We start from the raw sequence: 19472 nt of genomic DNA, 5'->3' as shown, positions 1-19472 counted from the left end.
CCAAGCAATATCTTATAAATAAAATAGCAATTTACACAGCTGTTCTTATATTCCCTAAATAAAATTTCATTTCTTACCTGGGGAGGAGAACTTTGAATCACCAGATCAACCTCAGGAATGTCCAAACCACGGGCAGCCACATTGGTTGCCACCAAAACTTTAAAACTACCTTCTCTGAAGCCTTTCAGTGTAATTTCTCTTTGTGACTGTGCAATGTCCCCATGTAAACATTGGGCATTCTATTTGAAAAAAGGGAAAAAGTAAGTGTACAACTCACACTTGTAATTAATAGCACCCTAACACCATGTAGTCTGTGCTCTTTGTTGTTGTTGTTTTTTAAAGATTTTATTTATTTATTTGACAGAGAGAGACACAGTGAGAGAGCAAACACAAGCAGAGGGAGCGGGAGAGGGAGAAGCAGACCTCCCACCAAGCAGGGAGCCCGATGTGGGGCTTGATCCCAGGACCCTGGGATCATGACCTGAGCCAAAGGCAGACGCTTAACGAAGTAATCTCTACACCCAACATGGGGCTCAAACTCATTACCTGAAGATCAAGAATCAGACGGTTCACTGACTAAGCCAGCCAGGTGCCCCAATATTCTTAGTTTCTGATAATTATAGTAATGCATGCTTATCATTCAAAAAGACCAAATGTTACAGAAAATATTTAACACAGGGTGCCGGGGTGGCTCAGTCAGTTAAGCACCTGCCTTCGGCTCAGGTCATGATCTCAGGGTCCTGGGATGGAGCCGTGTCAGGCTCTCTGCTCAGCAGGGACTCTGCTTCTCCCTCTCCCTCTCCCTCTGCCACTCCCCCTGCTGTGCGTGCGTGCTCTGTCAAATAAATAAAATCTTACAAAAAAAAAAATATTTAACACAAAATGTAAAAGCTTCCCTCAATATCAGCCTCCTAATAATTCATTAACAGTTTGGTGAATATTCCTCCAGATATATTTTTTTAAAACACACATACAGGGGCTCCAGGGTGGCGCAGTGGGTTAAGCACCTCTGCCTTTGGCTCAGGTCACAATCCCAGAGTCCTGGGATCGAGGCCCACGTCGGGCTCCCTGCTTAACAGGGAGTTTGCGTCTTTCTCCCTCTGCCCCTTCCCCTGCTCATGCTCTCTCTCTTCCAAATAAATAAATAAATAAATCTTTAAAAAAACCAACATACACACACATACACAACCCACATGTAACAGCATACACTATAATTTATGCATTTACTTATAAAATGGGATCATACTACATAATCAGTTTTGAAACCTGCTTTACAAATTATCTTAGCTATTTTTCCACATCTAGAACTCTACTTCATTTTTTAAAAACTGTATATGATTTCATCATATGATATAGTACCATTTATTTCAGCACTATCCTATTGATGACCATTTGGATCATATCCAAAGTTTTCTTCACCTTTAGAAACAATACTACATTGTATGAACAATGTTGTACTTGTATCTCTGCCCGCCCACCCCGTCCCCGTATATGTGTATTTCAGGAGGACACATATCTAGAAGGTGAATTTCTAGGTCAAAATTATGAACATTTAACATTTTAATAGCTATTGCAAAACCGTGTTGTAAAATGAGGTTCTGGGGGTGGGGGGCACCTGGCTGGCTCAGTGGGAAGAACATGCAACTCTCAATCTGGGGGTTGTGAGTTTGAGCCCCACACTGAGTGTAGAGATTACTTAAATACATACATAAACTTAAGGAAAAAAAGGGTTGTGCCTATTTACTCTTCAACATTTACGAGTCTTTAGTTCATCCATACCCTACATCCATGTATATTATGAATCATTATAATCTTTGTGAATCTAATAGGCAAAAATGATTTCCCAATGTTGTTTTAATTTACATTTCTGTAATATTTAGTGAGGTTGAACCTATTTTTATACAATTGATATATTCTATTTGTACTGCAAATAATTTTTCTATTACAAACTAATGTCCTAGCATTCTAGCTATTAAAATTTAAAAGTTCAGGGGTGCCTAGGTGGCGCAGTTGGTTGAGGAGCTAACTCTTGGTTTCGACTCAGGTCGTGATCTCAGGGTCCTGGGATTGAGCCCCATGTCAGGCTCTGTGCTTGGTGCAGAGTCTGCTTGACACTCTCTCCCTCTCACTCTGCCTCTTCCCCCTGCTCGCTCTCTCTAAAATAAATAAAATCTCTAAAAAAATTTTTTTAATGTTTTAAAAGGTTCATAACAATGATTTAACCCTAACCCTAAAAAAATTTTTTTAATGTTTTAAAAGGTTCGTAACAATGATTTAACCCTAACCTTAGTAACTAAGCCTAATGCATTCATGAGTGAATTCACCGAGTACTTGCTATGCACCAGATTCTGGAACAATCATAAAGAAACAACCCCGGGACAGACAAGTTGACAGGCATTTTCAGTATAGTATGATATGTACTTTAACCAGGTGCAGGGTGCTACTGGAATACTTAAGGGGGAAACCTAACTTAATTTTGTTTAAGGGGAAGTCAGCACTGAAGGTAAGACCTGACATATAATAAGAACTAGTAGGTAAAAGGAAGAGCAGGAGGCTAGGGAGTTCTGGGCAGAAAAAAATTTCATACATAAACAGTGTGTCTGGGAACTACAAATATATGAATATTACTGAACCATAGTGTGAAAGGGGAAAGTGATGAGAGATGAAGCTGGAAAGGAATATGAATTTAATCCTGCGGACAACATGAACTGAGTGACTGGAAGCAGGAGATTATCATGAACATACTTGCATTGTAGAAGGAACACTCTGGTTATAATGTGTAGAATGTATTAGAAAAGGGAAAGGCAAAAGTCAGGGAGACCCTGGTAGCAGGCTCTTGTAGAAATCCAAAAGAGGTCAGTGGCCTCACCAAGGTAGTGGCAATGCCCATCTATTCATCCAATAAATATTTAGTGATCTACAACATGATCTAAGGATAAAATAGCAAACAAAAATAAGATCGCCTCCATCCTCACAGTCTATACTTTGGTAGGGGAGATGGAAACTAATCAAATAATGAGGCATGCAAATAAATTTAGCCAACAAGTGTAACTGATATTGCACCAGTCTAAGAGGCAAAGAGCATTTATTGATTTATTTTTAGAGAGGGAGAAGTGGGGAGGCAGAGGGAGAGAGAGAGAATCCCAAGCAGGCTCCACATGGAGCCTGACATGGGGCTTGATCTCACAACCCTGAGATGATGACCTGAGCTGAAATCAAGAGTCAGATGCTCAATTGACTGAGCCACCCAGGCACCCCATGGCAAAGAACATTTACAAGAGGACAATCTGACCTATTTGGGGGCAAGGAAGAATTCCCTGTAAGTGGTGCTCTGAATTTTTATCTGAAAGATGAGTAGGAGTTGCTAGGCAAGAAAGATTACAAGTTCAAGAGCCCTGTGGTGAGAGGAAACATGGCAAGTATGGAGAGCATGCAGAATGAGGAGAAAGTATGATAAAATGAAGCTGGAAAGGTAAGTAGGGACTAGGCCATAAATAAATTCAAGAACTATTGGTAGATGAAATTGGGAGGAGCTGGTGAAGGGAGGAGAAATGAAATATAAAGGAAAGAAACATTATACATGACTCCTAGATTTCAAGCTTCTGAAACAGTAGTAAGAAAGAAATAGACCATTTTGAGGGTGCCAGGGTGGCTCAGTTACGTGTCTGATTCTTAGTTTCGGCCCAGGCCATGATCTCATGGGTCATGGGGAGCCTGCCTGAGGAGTCTCTCCCTCTGCCCCTCCCCCCACTCTCACTCACTCTTGCTCTAAGATAAATAAATCTTCAAAAAAAAAAAAAGAAACGGACCATTTTATTTTAAAGATTTTATTTATTTATTTGACAGAGAGATACACAGCAAGAGAGGGAACAAAAGCAGGGGGAGTGGGAGAGGGAGAAGCAGGCTTCCTGCTCAGGGCTCGATCCCAGGACCCTGGGATCACGACCTGAGCTGAAGGCAGACACTTATCGACTGAGCCACCCAGGCGCCCCTGAAACGGACTATTTTAAACCATGGGAGATAGAGTCCAAAAATACTTTGTAGTTAACTGAACAGCAAATGGTAAGGAAGAAAAATCAAGGGTGATGTGTAGATTTCTGATGTAGTCTATGGGTAGATGTACCATTTAACAATAGGGAATGTTGGGAGCGCCTGGGTGGCTCAGTCTTTAAGCGTCTGCCTTTGGCTCAGGTCCTGATCCTGGGGTCCTGGGATCGAGCCCCGCACTGGGCTCCCTACTCAGGGGGAAGCCTGCTTCTCCCTCTCCTACTCTCCCTGCTGTGTTCCCTCTCTCGCTGTCTCTGTCAAATAAATAAATAAAATCTTAAAAAAAAACCCAAAAACAAAACAATAGAGAATGTTGGAGACAGAATGGGTATAGGAAAATAGAAAAGAATGAATTCAATTTTAGGTACCCAATAATGGGTTGCGGTGTTTGTGGCCAGTAGGATAAACATAGGTCTAGATTCTGGAGACAGAGCTAACCTGGAAAAAGATTTAAACATTATCAGCATATGCACAAGAGCCACAGGAGTGATTAGTTATATGCATCTACATATGTAGCTATACTTCTTTATTTCTATACTTATTGTCTGCTTGCTGTTAAGAAAACCATTGTACTAAATGCTTTAAATAAATGACTTCATTTAAACCTTAAAAGTGGAAAAAATTTATTTTTAGTATCACTTATTTATTTATTTTGAGAGAGAGAGAGTAAGCAAGCGAGCATGTGAGCAGAGTGGGGAGGGACAGAGAGAGAGAGATAATCCCAAACAGGGATTCTGTGGAGCCTGACAGGGGGCTCGATCCCACCACCGAGATCATGACCTGAGCTGAAATCAAGAGTCAGATGCTTAACTGACTGAGCCACCCGGGTGCCCCATTAATATCACTTTTTAAAAGGGAAACATGGGCAAAGAAATATGGAGTGACTTCAAGGTTACACAGCTAGTAATACAACTGGGATTTAAACCCTAATATGTGTGACTCCAAAGTCTGTGATATAAATCACTATGCTCAGGAAGAATCCATCGAATGAGAAGAAACAAGTACAGACGTTAGATCTGTGAGGAATGCCAATATTTAAAGTATGAACAAGAATACAAAAAGAGGGGCACCTGGGTGGCTCAGATGGTTAAGCGTCTGCTTTCGGCTCAGGTCATGATTCCAGGGTCCTGGGATCGAGCCCCATGTCAGGCTCCTGGCTCAGCAGGGAGCCTGCTTCTCCCTCTCCCTCTGTCTCCCCCCACTGCTCATGCTCTCTCTATCTCTGTGTCTCAAATGAATAAATAAAATCTTAAAAAAAAAAAAAATACAAAAAGACCTCAACAAAACTGAGAAAGGTTAGCCAGAGAAGGAAGAAAACCTTTGTGATATCACAGAACCCAAAGTAAGAGAAATGCTCAAGAAAGGAAACATTATTACCTTACTGGTGTTTTAAGTCATAAACATACTTTAAAATAAATTGGATGGTTTTTCATAGTAAAATTTTCAAATCCACTTTTTAAAAATTTTTTAATTCAATTAACATATAATGTATTATTAGTTTAAGAGGTAGAGTTCAGTGATTCATCAGTCTTACACAATACCCAGTGCCCATTACATCATGTGCCCTCCCCATGTCCATTACCCAGTTACCCCATTCCCCTACCCCCCCTCAAAGTCACTTTTAAAAAATTTGATACAGGGCGCCTGGGTGGCTCAGTCGGTTAAGCGACTGCCTTCGGCTCAGGCCATGATCCTGGAGTTCCAGGATCGAGTGCCACATCAGGCTCCCTGCTCAGCCAGGAGTCTGCTTCTCCCTCTGACCCTCCTCCCTCTCGTGCTCTCTCTCATTCTCTCTCGCAAATAAATAAATAAAATCTTTAAAAAAAAAAAATAAATAAATAAATAAATAATTTGATACAGTAGCACCTGGGTGGCTCAGTCGATAAGCGTCTGCCTTCAGCTCAGGTCATGATCCTGGGGTCCTGGGATCAAGTCCCGCATCAGGCTCTCTGCTCAGCAGGAAGCCTGCTTCTGCTTCTCCCTCTCCCACTTCCCTGCCTGTGTTCCCTCTCTCTCTGTGTCTCTCTCTGTCAAATAAATAAAATCTTTAAAAAAAATTTGACACACTGATTTTTTTCACTTGATAATTAGTCCTAAGAAGGGACATAATACATTTATATTACCAGTGATGGTTTCCAGGTCTCCAACTTATGAGTAAATTATTTTCCAAAAGTTTGTGTGCATGCATGCGTGGGTGTGTGTATGTATGCATGTGATTGTTTAGAATTAAGAAAGCATTGTTCTGGGGCACCTGGGTGGCTAAGTTGTTAAGCGTCTGCCTTCGGCTCAGATCATGATCCCAGGGTCCTGGGATCCAGCCCCACATCCATCGGGCTCCCTGCTCAGCGGGAAGCCTGCTTCTCCCTCTCCCACTCCCCCTGCTTGTGTTCCCTCTCTCGCTGTCTCTCTGTCAAAAAAAAAAAAAAAATCTTAAAAAAAAAAAAAAAAAAAGAAAGCATTGTTTTGGTAAAACCTGACCTTAAGAAAAAAATTACAGGGGGCCTGAGTGGCTCAGTTGGTTAAGCGACTGCCTTCGGCTCAGGTCATGATCCTGGAGTCCCGGGATCGAGTCCCGCATCGGGCTCACTGCTTGGCAGGGAGTCTGCTTCTCCCTCTGATCCTCCTCCCTCTCATGCTCTCTGTCTCTCATTCTCTCTCTCAAATAAATAAATAAATTCTTAAAAAAAAAAAAAAAGAAAAAAGAAAAAAAAAGAAAAAAATCACAATTTAAAAATAAAAAAAAAGAAACTAACCACTAAAATTCTCCCATTAGTCCCTAAAATCCTGTATCACTTATAATGATGTGCTACTACTACTTTTTACCTAAACAATAAACCAGCAGAGGAGAAACTGCATTGCTCTCAACCATAGAAGCTGGTTAGCATCCAGTAAGAGGGGCATTCTCACCCAGTCTTTGCAGCAAGGCAAGTCCTCCCTATGAGATAAAACAATAGCTTCTGCAACACTATTGCTGCTGAGTGTTCTAAAGCAATAACAGGAAAGGTAAATCAACTACCCTTGATCACTTTCACTATTTAGCAATTGTCGTCCGTGTATACTGTATAAAGAGCTAAAACTATAGTCAGTTAAAATAATACTGGGGAAGATGTCGACAGCATAGTCTTTGAATCTCCAGTTCCCATATAAAAACAAACGGAGCAATTAGGATAACAAACTTAAAAATCCACAGACATCTATGACAAAAGTAAGAGACAAATATTTTCATGATTTCCAAAACATGAGCAGGTAGGGACAAGACCTGTATATATGGGGCAGTGGGGAGATTCGCTGGTCCTAAGAACAGATAATCCGTAGAAAGCACAATGGACCAATTTGAGAATAGCAGCTGAAACTAGGAGAGTTTTTGTACACTGAAGGGCGACTGTCAGGATCCAGAGGTAAGGTCTGAAAGAGGCTGGAGCAGCTGGACCCTTTATGAACTTTCAAAATTTATAAACCAATGGTCCCTTGCCAGGACAAAGCCCCACAGTAAGGAGAAAGGGTTGAAGCTAGGATCCAAACTGAGGATGCCAGGGATCACAGAAGCAAAGGAAAAGAAGATCCAGATAAAAATGAGGGAAAAGACAGCCAGAGCTCAGAAAGTAGGAGATCTTTTCTTTTTTAAACAGCTTTATTGAGATATAATTTACACACCAAACAATAACAGAAGTAGCAGCTCTACAGCTGTGAAGCTTGAAAACTATTCTGACCCATGCCTCCCCATTTAAAGTTCATAAAGATTAATTTCACCCAAGGGGTGACTGGCTGGCTGAGTCAGTACAGCATGCGACTCTCGATCTTAGGGTTGAGTTTGAGCCCCACGTTGGGTATAGAGATTACTTAAAAAAAAAAACTTAAAAAAAAAAGATTAATTTCACCTAAAAATGAGCAATAGTAAAGATCACAATTCCTAACACCAAAAAACCCCAAATAATCCAATCAAAAAATGGGCAAAAGACATGAACAGACATTTCTCCAAAGACATACAAATAGATGGTCAACAGACACATGAAAAGATGCTTAATATCACTCATGACCAGGGAAATGTAAATCAAAACTACAATGAAATATCACCCTACACTGTCAGAATACCTAAAATCAAAAACACAAGAATCAGCAGGTGGCAAGGATGTAGAGAAAAAGGAACCCTTGTGTACTGTTCGTAGGAATGCAAACTGGTGCAGCCGTTGTGGAAAACAGTATGGAGGTTCCCTGAAAAGCTGAAAACAGAGCTACCCTATGACCCAGCAATTGCAATACGGGTATTTACCCCAAAGATACAAATGTAGTGATCTGAAGGGGCACGTGCACCCCACTGTTTATAGCAGCAATGTCCACAATAGCCAAACTATGGAAAGAGCCTAGATGTCCATCAACAGATGAATGGATAAAGAAAATGTGGAATATATATATATATATATATATATATATATATACACACACACAATGGAATGTTATGCAGTCATCAAAAAATGAACTCTTGCCATTTGCAATGACGTGGATGGAACTAGAGGGTATTATGCTAAGCAAAATAAGTCAATCAGAGAAAGACAATTATCATATGATCTTGCTGATATGTGGAATTAGAGGAACAAGGCAGAGAATCATGGGGGAAGAGAGGAAAAAATAAAATAGTATGAAACCAGAGAGGGAGACAAACCATAAGAGACTCTTAATCTCAAGAAACAAACTGAGGGTTGCTGGAGTGGAGGGGGGTGGGAAGGATGGGGTGGCTGGGTGATGGACACTGGGGAGGGTATGTGCTATGATGAGCGCTGTGAATTGGGTAAGACTGATGAATCACAGACCTGTACCCCTGAAACAAATAATACATTTTATGTTAATTAAAAAATAAATTAAGGGGCACCTGGGTGGCTCAGTCGTTAAGCATCTGCCTTCGGCTCAGGTCATGATCCCAGTGTCCTGGGATCGAGCCCCACATCGGGCTCCCTGCTCCACAAGAAGCCTGCTTCTCCCTCTCCCACTCCCCCTGCTTGTGCTCCTTCTCTCGCTGTGTCTCTCTCTCTGTCAAATAAATAAATAAAATCTTTAAAAAAAAAAAAAAAAGTTAGAAATAGAGGCTACCTAAGCTACCCTAAGATCCAGTAATTGTACTACTGGATATTTACCCCAAAAATACAAAACACTAAATCAAAGGGATACATGCATCCTTGTTTATTACAGCATTATTTACAACAGCCAAACTATGGAAGCAGCCCAAGTGTCCACTGACAGATGAATGGATAAAGGAGCTATGGTATGCATATACAATGAAATATTATTCAGCCATAAAAAAAGAACAAAATCTTACCATTTGCAACATGGATGGAGCTGGAGAGTATGATGCTAAGTGAAATGAGTCAGAGAAGGACAAATACCGTATGATTTTACTCATATATGGAATTTAAGAAAACAAATAAACAAAAAAAAAAAGAAAAAAAGGGAGAAAGATAAACCAAGAAACAAACTCTTAAATACAGAGAACAAACAGATAGTTACCAGAGGGGAGGAGAGTTGGGGGAGGGGTGAAACAGATGATGTGGATTAAAGATGCTCATCATCATGAGCACTAAGTAATGCATAGAATAGGTGAATCCTGTACTGTACACCTGGAAATAATATAACACTGTATGTTAATTATACTGGAAATAAAATTAAAAACTTAATTAAAAAGACCACAGCTGAATCCCACAAAAAGTAATTAGAAGAGGGAAAAAATAAGCAGAATAATATCCCCACAAATCATGAAAGAGCTCTAGAAAGGCATGCCCAACAAAACAAATGGAAAGTATAACATTATGTGTCTGAATAAGCTAAGAGAAATTTTTAAATAATACATGAAAGAACAAGAAAAATCAAAATGAGAAAAACAAAAAAAGAGGTGAAATGACTCAACCAAGAAGCAGAAAGATAAAGACTCTTCACAAATGAAGACTTTACCGGAAGGAATAGAAGATTGAGCAAACATAAGAGCTAATGCCTTAAAAATAGGAAATCTTGAAAAAGTGAAATAAAGAGATGAAAAGGATTTGAGATAAAGTGACAAAGAAGAGAAAAAAAAAAAAAAGAAACCAACATAGAAAGAGGACCTAAAGAAAAAAAAAGGCAATCAGACAAACCAAACACCAAAAAATTATAATTCAAGAAAATTTTGCTGAAATATTAAAAAATATATTTGAAGCTACAGGGTACCCACAAAAAGTGACCACGAACAATACAAAATACATTCAAATAAAACTACTGATTTAAAAAAAAAAAAACTACTGATTTAAAGGTTTATTTATTTTAGAGAGAGAGAGACAGTACCTGTGCGAGTGTGGGGAAGGGCAGAAGGAGAGAATCTTCAGACTCCCCGCTGAGTGCAGAGCCTGATGTGGGGCTCAATCTCACAACCCATAAGATCATAACCTGAGCCGAAACCAAGAGTTGGACACTTAACCTGAGCCAGGGGCCCCTGATTTTTAAAGAAAAATTTAGAAAGTCTTTTGCCTGAAGGCAAAATATTATAAGAAAAAAAAAAAACCAGACTGGAATCAGACTTTTTACAGAATGCTTTACCCCCAAAACAATGGCAAAATATATTCAAGACAATGAAGGAAAGAAAACATGAACCAAGAATTTTAATATCTAGCCAAATGGTTTTCAGGTATAAATTTACAAATATGCTATTATTAACAGGCAATATTATTTCCATAAGCCCTTCTTCAGGAATCTACTAGATAACAAGTCACAAACAACAGAAATGATTGGACAGATACTGACATAAGAACTGATAGCATTACTATCAATGGATGTTAATATCACAAAAAGAGAGCGAGCTACACATTATATACTCCTATAACATAGTTTTGCCCTAATTAAACAAACCAACCCAAATTTTCAGAAAATACAGAAGACAGAGGAACATGTTAAATGATGCCACAAGGAAGCAATACTCTAGATTATGGAAACTTGGTTTCTTAAACAACAAAAAAAGCTGTAAGAAAAAAAATAGATGAGGGGCGCCTGTGTGGCTCAGTCGGTTAAGCATCTGCCTTTGGCTAAGGTCATGCTCCCAGGGTCCTGGGATCAAGCCCTGCATCGGGCTCCCTGATCAGCGGGATATCTGCTTCTCCCTCTCCCTCTGCCTGCTACTCTGCCTACTTGTGCTCTCTCTCTGGCAAATAAATAAATAAAATCTTTAAAAAAATGTTTAAAAGAAAATAGATGAGAAAGGAATCCATATATTAAAGAGACTTAATGAAATCACACAATTTACGAATCTTATTTGGATCAAGATTCAAGACAAAAACTATAAAAGAAAAAACAATCATGAGGCAATCGACAATCTGAACACTAGTTGACATTTGAAGATATTAATTACTGTTATTTTTAAATGTGGTAACAGTATTGGGGCGCCTGGGTGGCTCAGTCGTTAAGCATCTGCCTTCGGCTCAGGTCATGATCCCAGGGTCATGGGATCGAGCCCTGCATCGGGCTCGGCGGGAAGCCTGCTTCTCCCTCTCCCACTCCCCCGCTTGTGTTCCCTCTCTCGCTGTGTCTCTCTCTGTCAAATAAATAAATAAAATCTTTAAAAAAATAAAAAATAAATAAATGTGGTTAACAGTATTGAGTTTAAAAAAAAAAAAAAATTCTTGGGGCGCCTGAGTGGCTCAGTCGTTAAGTGTCTGCCTTTGACTCAGGTCCTGATCCCAGGGTCCTGGGATCGAGCCCCACATCGGGCTCCCTGCTCGGCGGGAAGACTGCTTCTCCCTCTCCACTCCCCCTGCTTGTGTTCCATCTCTCGCTGTGTCTCTCTGTCAAATAGATTAATAAAATCTTTAAAAAAAACAATTCTTTTCTTTTCTTTTTTTTTTTTTAAAGATTTTATTTATTTGACAGGGAGATAGTGAGAGCAGGAACACAAGCAGGGGGAGTGGGAGAGGGAGAAGCAGGCTTCCCGCCGAACAGGGAGCCCGATGCGGGGCTCGATCCCAGGACCCTGGGATCATGACCTGAGCCGAAGGCAGACGCTTAACGACTGAGCCACCCAGGCGCCCCAAAAACAATTCTTTTCTTTTAGAGACACATATCCAATTATTTATGGATGTAATAATACGTTATCTAGGGTTTCCATCAAAATAATTCAGGAGCAGGAAGTGAGTGGGCATGTGGATGAAATAGGATAACTGTTGCAGCTGGAGAATGAATACACAGGGGTTCATTACACTGTCAACTTTTGTATATGTTTAAAATTTTCTACTATAAAAAGTTAAAAAAGACATATAGACTTAGTATTCTGAGCCATTCATTCAATAAATATTTGTGATTCATTTTATAACACAACTTTAAAATACTACCCCCTCTTGCTCACAGAAACTCATTTTGTTTCACTTTTATATTTTCAAGATCACATTATGCAAAGTCTTAAAAAAGCCTTCTCAGGAAAATGGGTAGACTTCTATCCTGACTTAAAAGATCATGACAGGCTGGCTATAACTTCCTTCTGAATTAGACTCAATTCTAAAACTGACAATCTTGGGGTGCCTGGATGGCTCAGTCGGTTAAGTGTCTGACTCTTGATTTCGGCTCATGATCTCAGAGTCGTGAGATCAAGCCTCCCCTGCTGGGCTCCATACTGGGCAGGGAGCCTGCTTGGGATTCTCTCTCTCTCCCTCTCCCTCTGCCTTTCTCTCTGTACCCCCAGGCATGCTCTCTCTTCCCCGCCCTTCTCTTTCTCTCATAAAAAAAAAAAAAAAAAAAAAAAAGATTATCAAACCTAGTCCACAAAGGACAGTATTTTTGTTCAATGAATCATCCCTATAATCTCAATTAGAGAAAGCATGAGAAAATACTTACCTGTTTTATATGTGGATTCATGGCCATTTCAGTTACATTCTTTTTGGTTTCACAGAAAATAATAGCCCTCCCTTCAGACCCACTGTAGACTTGAAGGACGTCTCCAATAACTGCTGGCCTCTGAGACCAATGGCACTGGATGGCCAAATGCTTTGAGGAAAGAAAATACCAAGTATCTGTTTCATTAAAATTAGTGAAAAAGACTTATTTTGTATATGTTTTTTCTATTTGTTCAAGAATCGACCTTTCTGGCATACAATAAAACAATTCTCCCCAAACCCACTTAAAAACAATATACAAATGGCCATCAACAGGTGAAAGGATAAACAAATTGTAGTATATTTATACAATGTAATACTATTCAATAATTAAAAGGAGCTAAAAAAAAGAGAAAAGAATCAACTACTGATACATGCAACAATATGGATTAATCTCAAAACATATGCTAGGTAAATGAAGCCTTACAGAAAGAGAATACACACAGGATTCCATTTATATCAAGCTCTAGAATAGGCAAAGCTAATCTACGGTAGAAAAAATTCAGAACAAGGGAGCCTGGGTGGCTCAGTCAGTTAAGTGGCTGACTCTTGATCTCAGCTCAGGTCTCAATCTCAGGGTAGAGAGTTTAAGCCCCATGTTTTTAAGCAGGCTCCATGCCCACTTAAAAAAAAAAAAAAGAAAAGAAATCAGAACAGTAGCTATCTCTGGATGGGGGACTTGACTGAGTAGGGACATGAGGGAAATTTCTGGGATGATGGTAATATTTCTATATTTGGGTAGGGGTTTGGGTGATACACATGTTACGAATTTGTCGAAACTGAACAAATGTACTTAAAATTCTGGGTTTATTGTATGTAAATCTTATCTTTTAAAAACTAAATGTTATATGAACCTCAAAAATATACTAACTAAAAGAAGCCCAACACAAAAAGTCACATATTATATGATCACATTTATATGAAGTATGCAAAATAGGTAAGTCCCTAGGGACAGAAAGCAGATTGGTGATGCCAGGGGCTAGGAAAAAGGGAGAATGGGGAGGAACTAACTGCTTCATGGTTATGGGGTTTCCTTTTGGGGTGATGAAGTTCTGGCAGTAGAGAGAAGCTATGGTTGCAGAACATCACGTATGTACAAACACTCAATTGTAGATGTTATATACAGTTTATTTAATTTTGTGAATTTTGCCTCAAAAAATTTGAAAACATCGAACTCTAGTTAACAATATACATGCTAAAGTACTTATGAGGAACTATGCTCATTTCTGCAATATGAAAGGAATAGAAAAGATGGATATAAGTGAAATATAAAGTGAAATTCATATATAGTGAAATATTAATGGTAGGATCTAGCTGGTGGCTGTATGAGTGGTCACTGTAAAACTCTTTTGACTTGGGGCACCTGGTGGATCAGTCGGTCAAAAAGTGTCTGCCTTCTGCTCAGGTCATGATCCCAGGGTCCTGGGATTGAGTCCCGCCTCGGGCTCCCCGCTTTTCCCTCTGCCTGCTGCTCCCCCTGCTTAGGCTCTTTCTCTCCCTCTCTCTGACAAATAACAAAATACAATATTTAAAAAATAATAAAATGAAATAAAAGTAAAAAGAATTAAAAAAATAAAATCTTTAAAACAATAATGTTGGGGAGGTGGATGGGGAGATGGGGTAACTGGGTGATGGGCTTTAAAGAGGCCACTTAACGCAATGAGCACTGGGTGTTACATGCAACTGATGAATCTCTAAATTCTACCCCTGAAACTAATAATACAGTATATGTTAACTAAATTGATTTTTAAGTAAAGAATTTTTAAAACAGTAATAATAATAAATAAAACAATGTTGGAGGAAAACTGATGTATATTCTAAATCTGTGCATTTTAACATGTATCTCAAAAAATTGTTTTTAAAATGTAATACATATTAATTACAGAGCACCTAGAAAATAGAAAAGAACAAAGAAGAAACCAAAGAATCATTTGTACCACCTATGACAAAGTCTTGCTTCTTCCCCATTCTCAAAAAAACAAAACAAAACAATCTAAATCTGATCAAGCCTCACAATCCAACCATCAATTCACAGGAAAATGAAGGTGGAGGGACATGTTAAATAATACCCACAGAAATGCAAATCAGCTAAATTGAGACTGTGGGAAATTCATCATTTCAAAAATGATCATTTCCTTTTAACAAAAAATTGGAAGAAAAAAGAGACAGAGGAACATGTACATTATAAAAGATTTAAGAGAAAAATAAACCAGTGGCAATTTATCTTTTTTTAAGTAGGCAGGGCTTGAAAGTCCTAACCCTGAGATCAAGACCTGAGCTGAAATCAAGAGTTGGGCGCTTAAACCGACTGAGCCACCCCAGCACCCCAAACCAGTGGCAATTTAAAGATCTTATTTGGATCCAGACTGAAACTATTTAAAAAAAAAGACAACTAGGGTAATGTGGATACTAGATATTTAATAATACTAAAGCAGCACTGGGTTTTTCCTACTGTGATAGTAACTGTGGTTTTTGTTTTGTTTTTTGAAGAATACTTATCCTTTATTTATTTTTTAAAGATTTTATTTATTTGTGAGAGCGAAAGTGAGGGAGAGCACAGAGGGAGAGTGAGCAGCAGAGCAGGAAGCTGAGCAGGGAGCCCGATGTGGGGCTCGATCCCAGGACCCTGGGGATCATGACCTGAGCCGAAGGCAGACGCTTAACTGACTGAGCCACACAGGTGCCCCAAAAGAATACTTATCCTTTAAAAATTATATACAATTACATGAAAATGAAAGGATGACTGGATTGCTTCAAAGGTAGGAATGAGGGACACCTGGGTGGCTCAGTCGGTTAAGCAGCTGCCTTCGGCTGAGGTCATGATCCCAGGGTCCAGGGATCGAACACCACATCCGGCTCCCTACTCAGCGGGGAGCCTACTTCTCCCTCTGCCTGCCGCTCCCCCTGCTTGTGCTCTCTCTCTTTGACAAATAAATAAATAAAATCTTAAAAAAAAAAAAAAAAAAGAAAGGTAGGAATGAAGAAGGTATGGGGGTTTAGAAAAGATCATCCTTAAAGCCTGGTGATGGGTACATCAGGTCCCTTATAAATACTCAATTTCTGCATATGTTCGAAAACATCCTTAATAAATTTTTTTCACTGATACATTTTACTCCCAGAAAATTTTCAGCCAGGGGTGCCTGAGTGGCTCAGTCGGTTGGGCGTCTGCCTTCAGCTCAGGTCATGATGCCGGGGCCCTTGGATCGAGCCCCACATCGGGCTCTCTGCTCTGTGGAGAGCCTGCTTCTCCCTCTGCCTGCTACTCTGCCTATCTGTGCTCTCTCTCTGTCAAATAAATAAATAAAATCTTTAAAAAAAAAAAAAGAAAGAAAGAAAATTTTCAGCCATTACAAAATACAAAAGCTAGCTTCCTTTCACTATTCTGTACTATAAGTTCTCTTTTCCAGAAGTGATTATTACCAGTAATTTGATATTTCTCTTTCCAACCTATCTCTATACATTTACATAAATATCTAAAGAATCCATTTAGCATTATTTGTCTATTTTTTGGAAAATATAGTATAACTCTAGGGGCGCCCAGGTGGCTTAGGCAGTTAAGTGTCTGTCCTTCGGCTCAGGTCATGATCTCTAGATATATATATACAGTATAATTCTATATGTATCATTTTATAATTTAGTTTTTGCCACTCAAATTCATTCTCTCTCTCTCTTTTAAAGATTTTATTTATTTATTTGACAGAGAGAGCGAGCACAAGCAGGGGGAGCAGCAGAGGGAGAGGGAGAAGTAGTCTCCCCACTGAACAGGGAGCCTGATACGGGGCTTGATCCCAGGATCCTGGGATCATGACCTGAGCTGACGGCACACGCTTAACTGAGCCACCCGAGCGCCCCCAAATTCATTCTTTTTAACCATTCCACTGTACTTATACATTATACTATTGCTTATTTAGACTATTTTTATTTACGTACACATACACATATACATACATCTATTAAATGGAAAGTGACGTATACGGTACCTTTCATAAATGCGAATATTACCTTAATTCCATTCCAATCTCTTTTCCGTTTTCTTTCCTTTCAAGTAAGTTCTACATCCAACATGGGACTCAAACTCATGACCCTGAGATCAAGTCACACTTTCTGACTGAGCCAGCCAGGCACCACCCCCCCCTAATTTTTTTTTAAAAATATACTATTAGTTTGAATTTTTATGGAGTGAAAATTATCCTTTTCCTTTATGGTATCTTCTTCTGACTTTATGTTTAGAAAAGCTTTCCCTTTCCTGAAATCAACTGTTCATCTACACTGCTTTAAATGATTTTATGGCTCACTTTTTAAAATTCTTTTGAGGGGGCACCTGGGTGGCGCAGTCAAGTGTCTGACTCTTGGTTTTGGCTCAGGTCATGATCTTGGGAGTCATGGGATCGAGCCCCACTTTGGGCTCGGCGCTCAGCACAGTCTACTTGTGATTCTCTCTCCCTCAGCCCCTCCTCCCACCCCATGCGCACGCGCTCTCTCTCTTAAATAAATCTTTAAAAAAATAAATTCTTTTGAGAATTTTTTTGGTATAGGGTATGAGATGGAGATCTAACTTTTTCACCTAAGCTTTTAACACATTATCCCAGTGCTATTCTCTTCAAATTGATATAAACTGCCCCCTTTGTCCTTTTCTACATACTTTAAGTCTCTCTCTACAGCTGCCTGTATATCACTTGTTAGGACTTGTCTGTTAACATACTTTTCTTCTCTGATTTATTCTATTCTACTCCTCTGTCTCAGACCATAGAAATACACAGGTATCTTACTGACTAAAGGCAAAAAGAAAGATTTGGGGATGCCTGGGTGGCTCAGTCAGTTAAGCATCTGCCTTCAGCTCAGGTCATGATCCCAAGAGTCCTAGGATGTGTCCCACATCAGGCTCCTTGCTCAGCAGGGGGCCTGCTTCTCCCTCTGCCTGCCACTCCCCCTGCTTGTACGTGTGTGCTCTCTCTCTCTGACAAATAAATGAATAATCTTAGAAAGAAAGGGAAAGGGAAAGGGAAGGGATGGGATTTGGCCTGAACTAGTACCCAAAACTTAAGATTAGCTTCAACAAATTTCAAATACCAACTAAAAGCTACAATCTATCATGCCAGAAAGCTACTTACTTCCACAGTAGTTGCAGCCTTTTGAGTCATTTTTCCGACAAGGTCAACCTGTTCGTATCTGGATTTCATGTATTTTTTTGCAACTTTGTATACCCACTGTGGGCAAGTTGCAGAAAAAAGTAAAGTCTGAGGATTGTCTTCAGAATCTTAAATAAACAACAAAAAAAAATCAAATGCTTTCTTAACATCCATGATGTAGTCAGCTCCTGAAAATCCCCCCCAAACTTCAAAGACATCATAAAAAATTAAAAATTTGGGGTCCATTTTGAACATACAAACTTCATTACAATTATTAAAACTTTCAACTTTCAAAACTGCGGGAAAATATGAAGAAAACTGACCCCAGAAAAAAGGTGAGAATTTAAAAAGGGACAATGAGCAAAGAAATCAGTAAAATGAGTTAGTAATAAATCTACTGACTATAAAAAATAATACATGAAGGAAAGCATAGGAAGCTAACAAACAGTTAAAGGTCGCATTGTACTTTCTTGTTCAGGAAGAGAACAGGAACCAAGTAACTTTAGCTTTGTTAGAACACTGGGGACAATGTAATAATAATTATGAAATAAAAAATTTGTAAGCTTTTAAATATAAGGATAATTGCTAATGGGTTTATTTTGAATTAGGATATACCAGTTTTGTAGGATTCATGGATAATATCTTCAACTTGTTCAGCAAAACCTAAATCTAACATTTGATCCACTTCATCAAGCACAACATGGCGCAGTTTAGAAAGATCTAATCGGCCGCTCTGCAGATGGTCTTTGATACGACCAGGAGTCCCGACCAAGATGTCAATACCATTTCGAATATGATTAACTGTGAGAGGAGAGAAATAGCAGTAATATATAAAGATCAAATATATGTTTTCACATTATTTCTTCAGATTTAAGTAGCAAATAGATCTTTGCACTACTATCATACGTATTTACTCACTTTGGCTTTGATAGGATGTTCCACCATAAAAACATGCCACACTGAGTTTCCTAGTGATATCTTTGAAGTCTTTGGCTACTTGGTTTGCCAGTTCCCTTGTAGGAGCCAAAACAAGAACCTAAGCAAGAGGTTTAAAAAATAAAAAGATACTTTTCTAAAAACATCTAAATTCAAACTGAGAAGACTTTTTTTTAAGGTGCATTTAAAACTAGGAATCTCAACATTAAAGTCATAGTATTTAAAGACAGAGCACATACACACACAAAAATTAATTAAAAAATAAAGACAACACAAATGACAACAAGAACAATAACTTAGATTTATAATACCCTCCCCTCCCCTCTTCCTTCAGGTCTCTCTTCAAAACTCACTTTCTCAATGAGGTTCTTAACCCTCTTTTCATATGCTTCACTCCTCCCTTAACCGTTTCTCCTTAGCGCTCATGTCATGTAAAATATTTATGCTTTATTTATTTGTTTACTGTCTGTCTCATGCACTAAAA

At 39.1% G+C, this 19472-nt stretch overlaps 1 protein-coding gene across 3 annotated transcripts in view; it reads right to left on the bottom strand.

The window, feature by feature from the left end:
• The window catches only part of LOC118018827 (ATP-dependent RNA helicase DDX50), a 38209-nt gene that overhangs the window by 9377 nt on the left and 9360 nt on the right, over window positions 1-19472 (bottom strand). For all 3 annotated transcript variants that reach the window (XM_035017619.1, XM_035017610.1, XM_035017628.1), the window contains 5 exons: window positions 18971-19088; window positions 18668-18853; window positions 18035-18180; window positions 12886-13035; window positions 78-239 (listed from right to left, as the gene is read on the bottom strand). In XM_035017619.1, coding sequence (XP_034873510.1) covers window positions 78-239; window positions 12886-13035; window positions 18035-18180; window positions 18668-18853; window positions 18971-19088 — 762 coding nt within the window. The remainder of the gene's footprint in view (window positions 1-77; window positions 240-12885; window positions 13036-18034; window positions 18181-18667; window positions 18854-18970; window positions 19089-19472) is intronic.

This window comes from Mirounga leonina, unplaced genomic scaffold (genome assembly GCF_011800145.1).
Source record: "Mirounga leonina isolate KUSES-001 unplaced genomic scaffold, KU_Mleo_1.0 Mir_107, whole genome shotgun sequence".
Classification (NCBI taxonomy): Eukaryota; Metazoa; Chordata; class Mammalia; order Carnivora; family Phocidae; genus Mirounga; species Mirounga leonina.
Note: the sequence above shows the minus strand (reverse complement) of the source record. Positions and strands in the feature narration are given on the sequence as shown.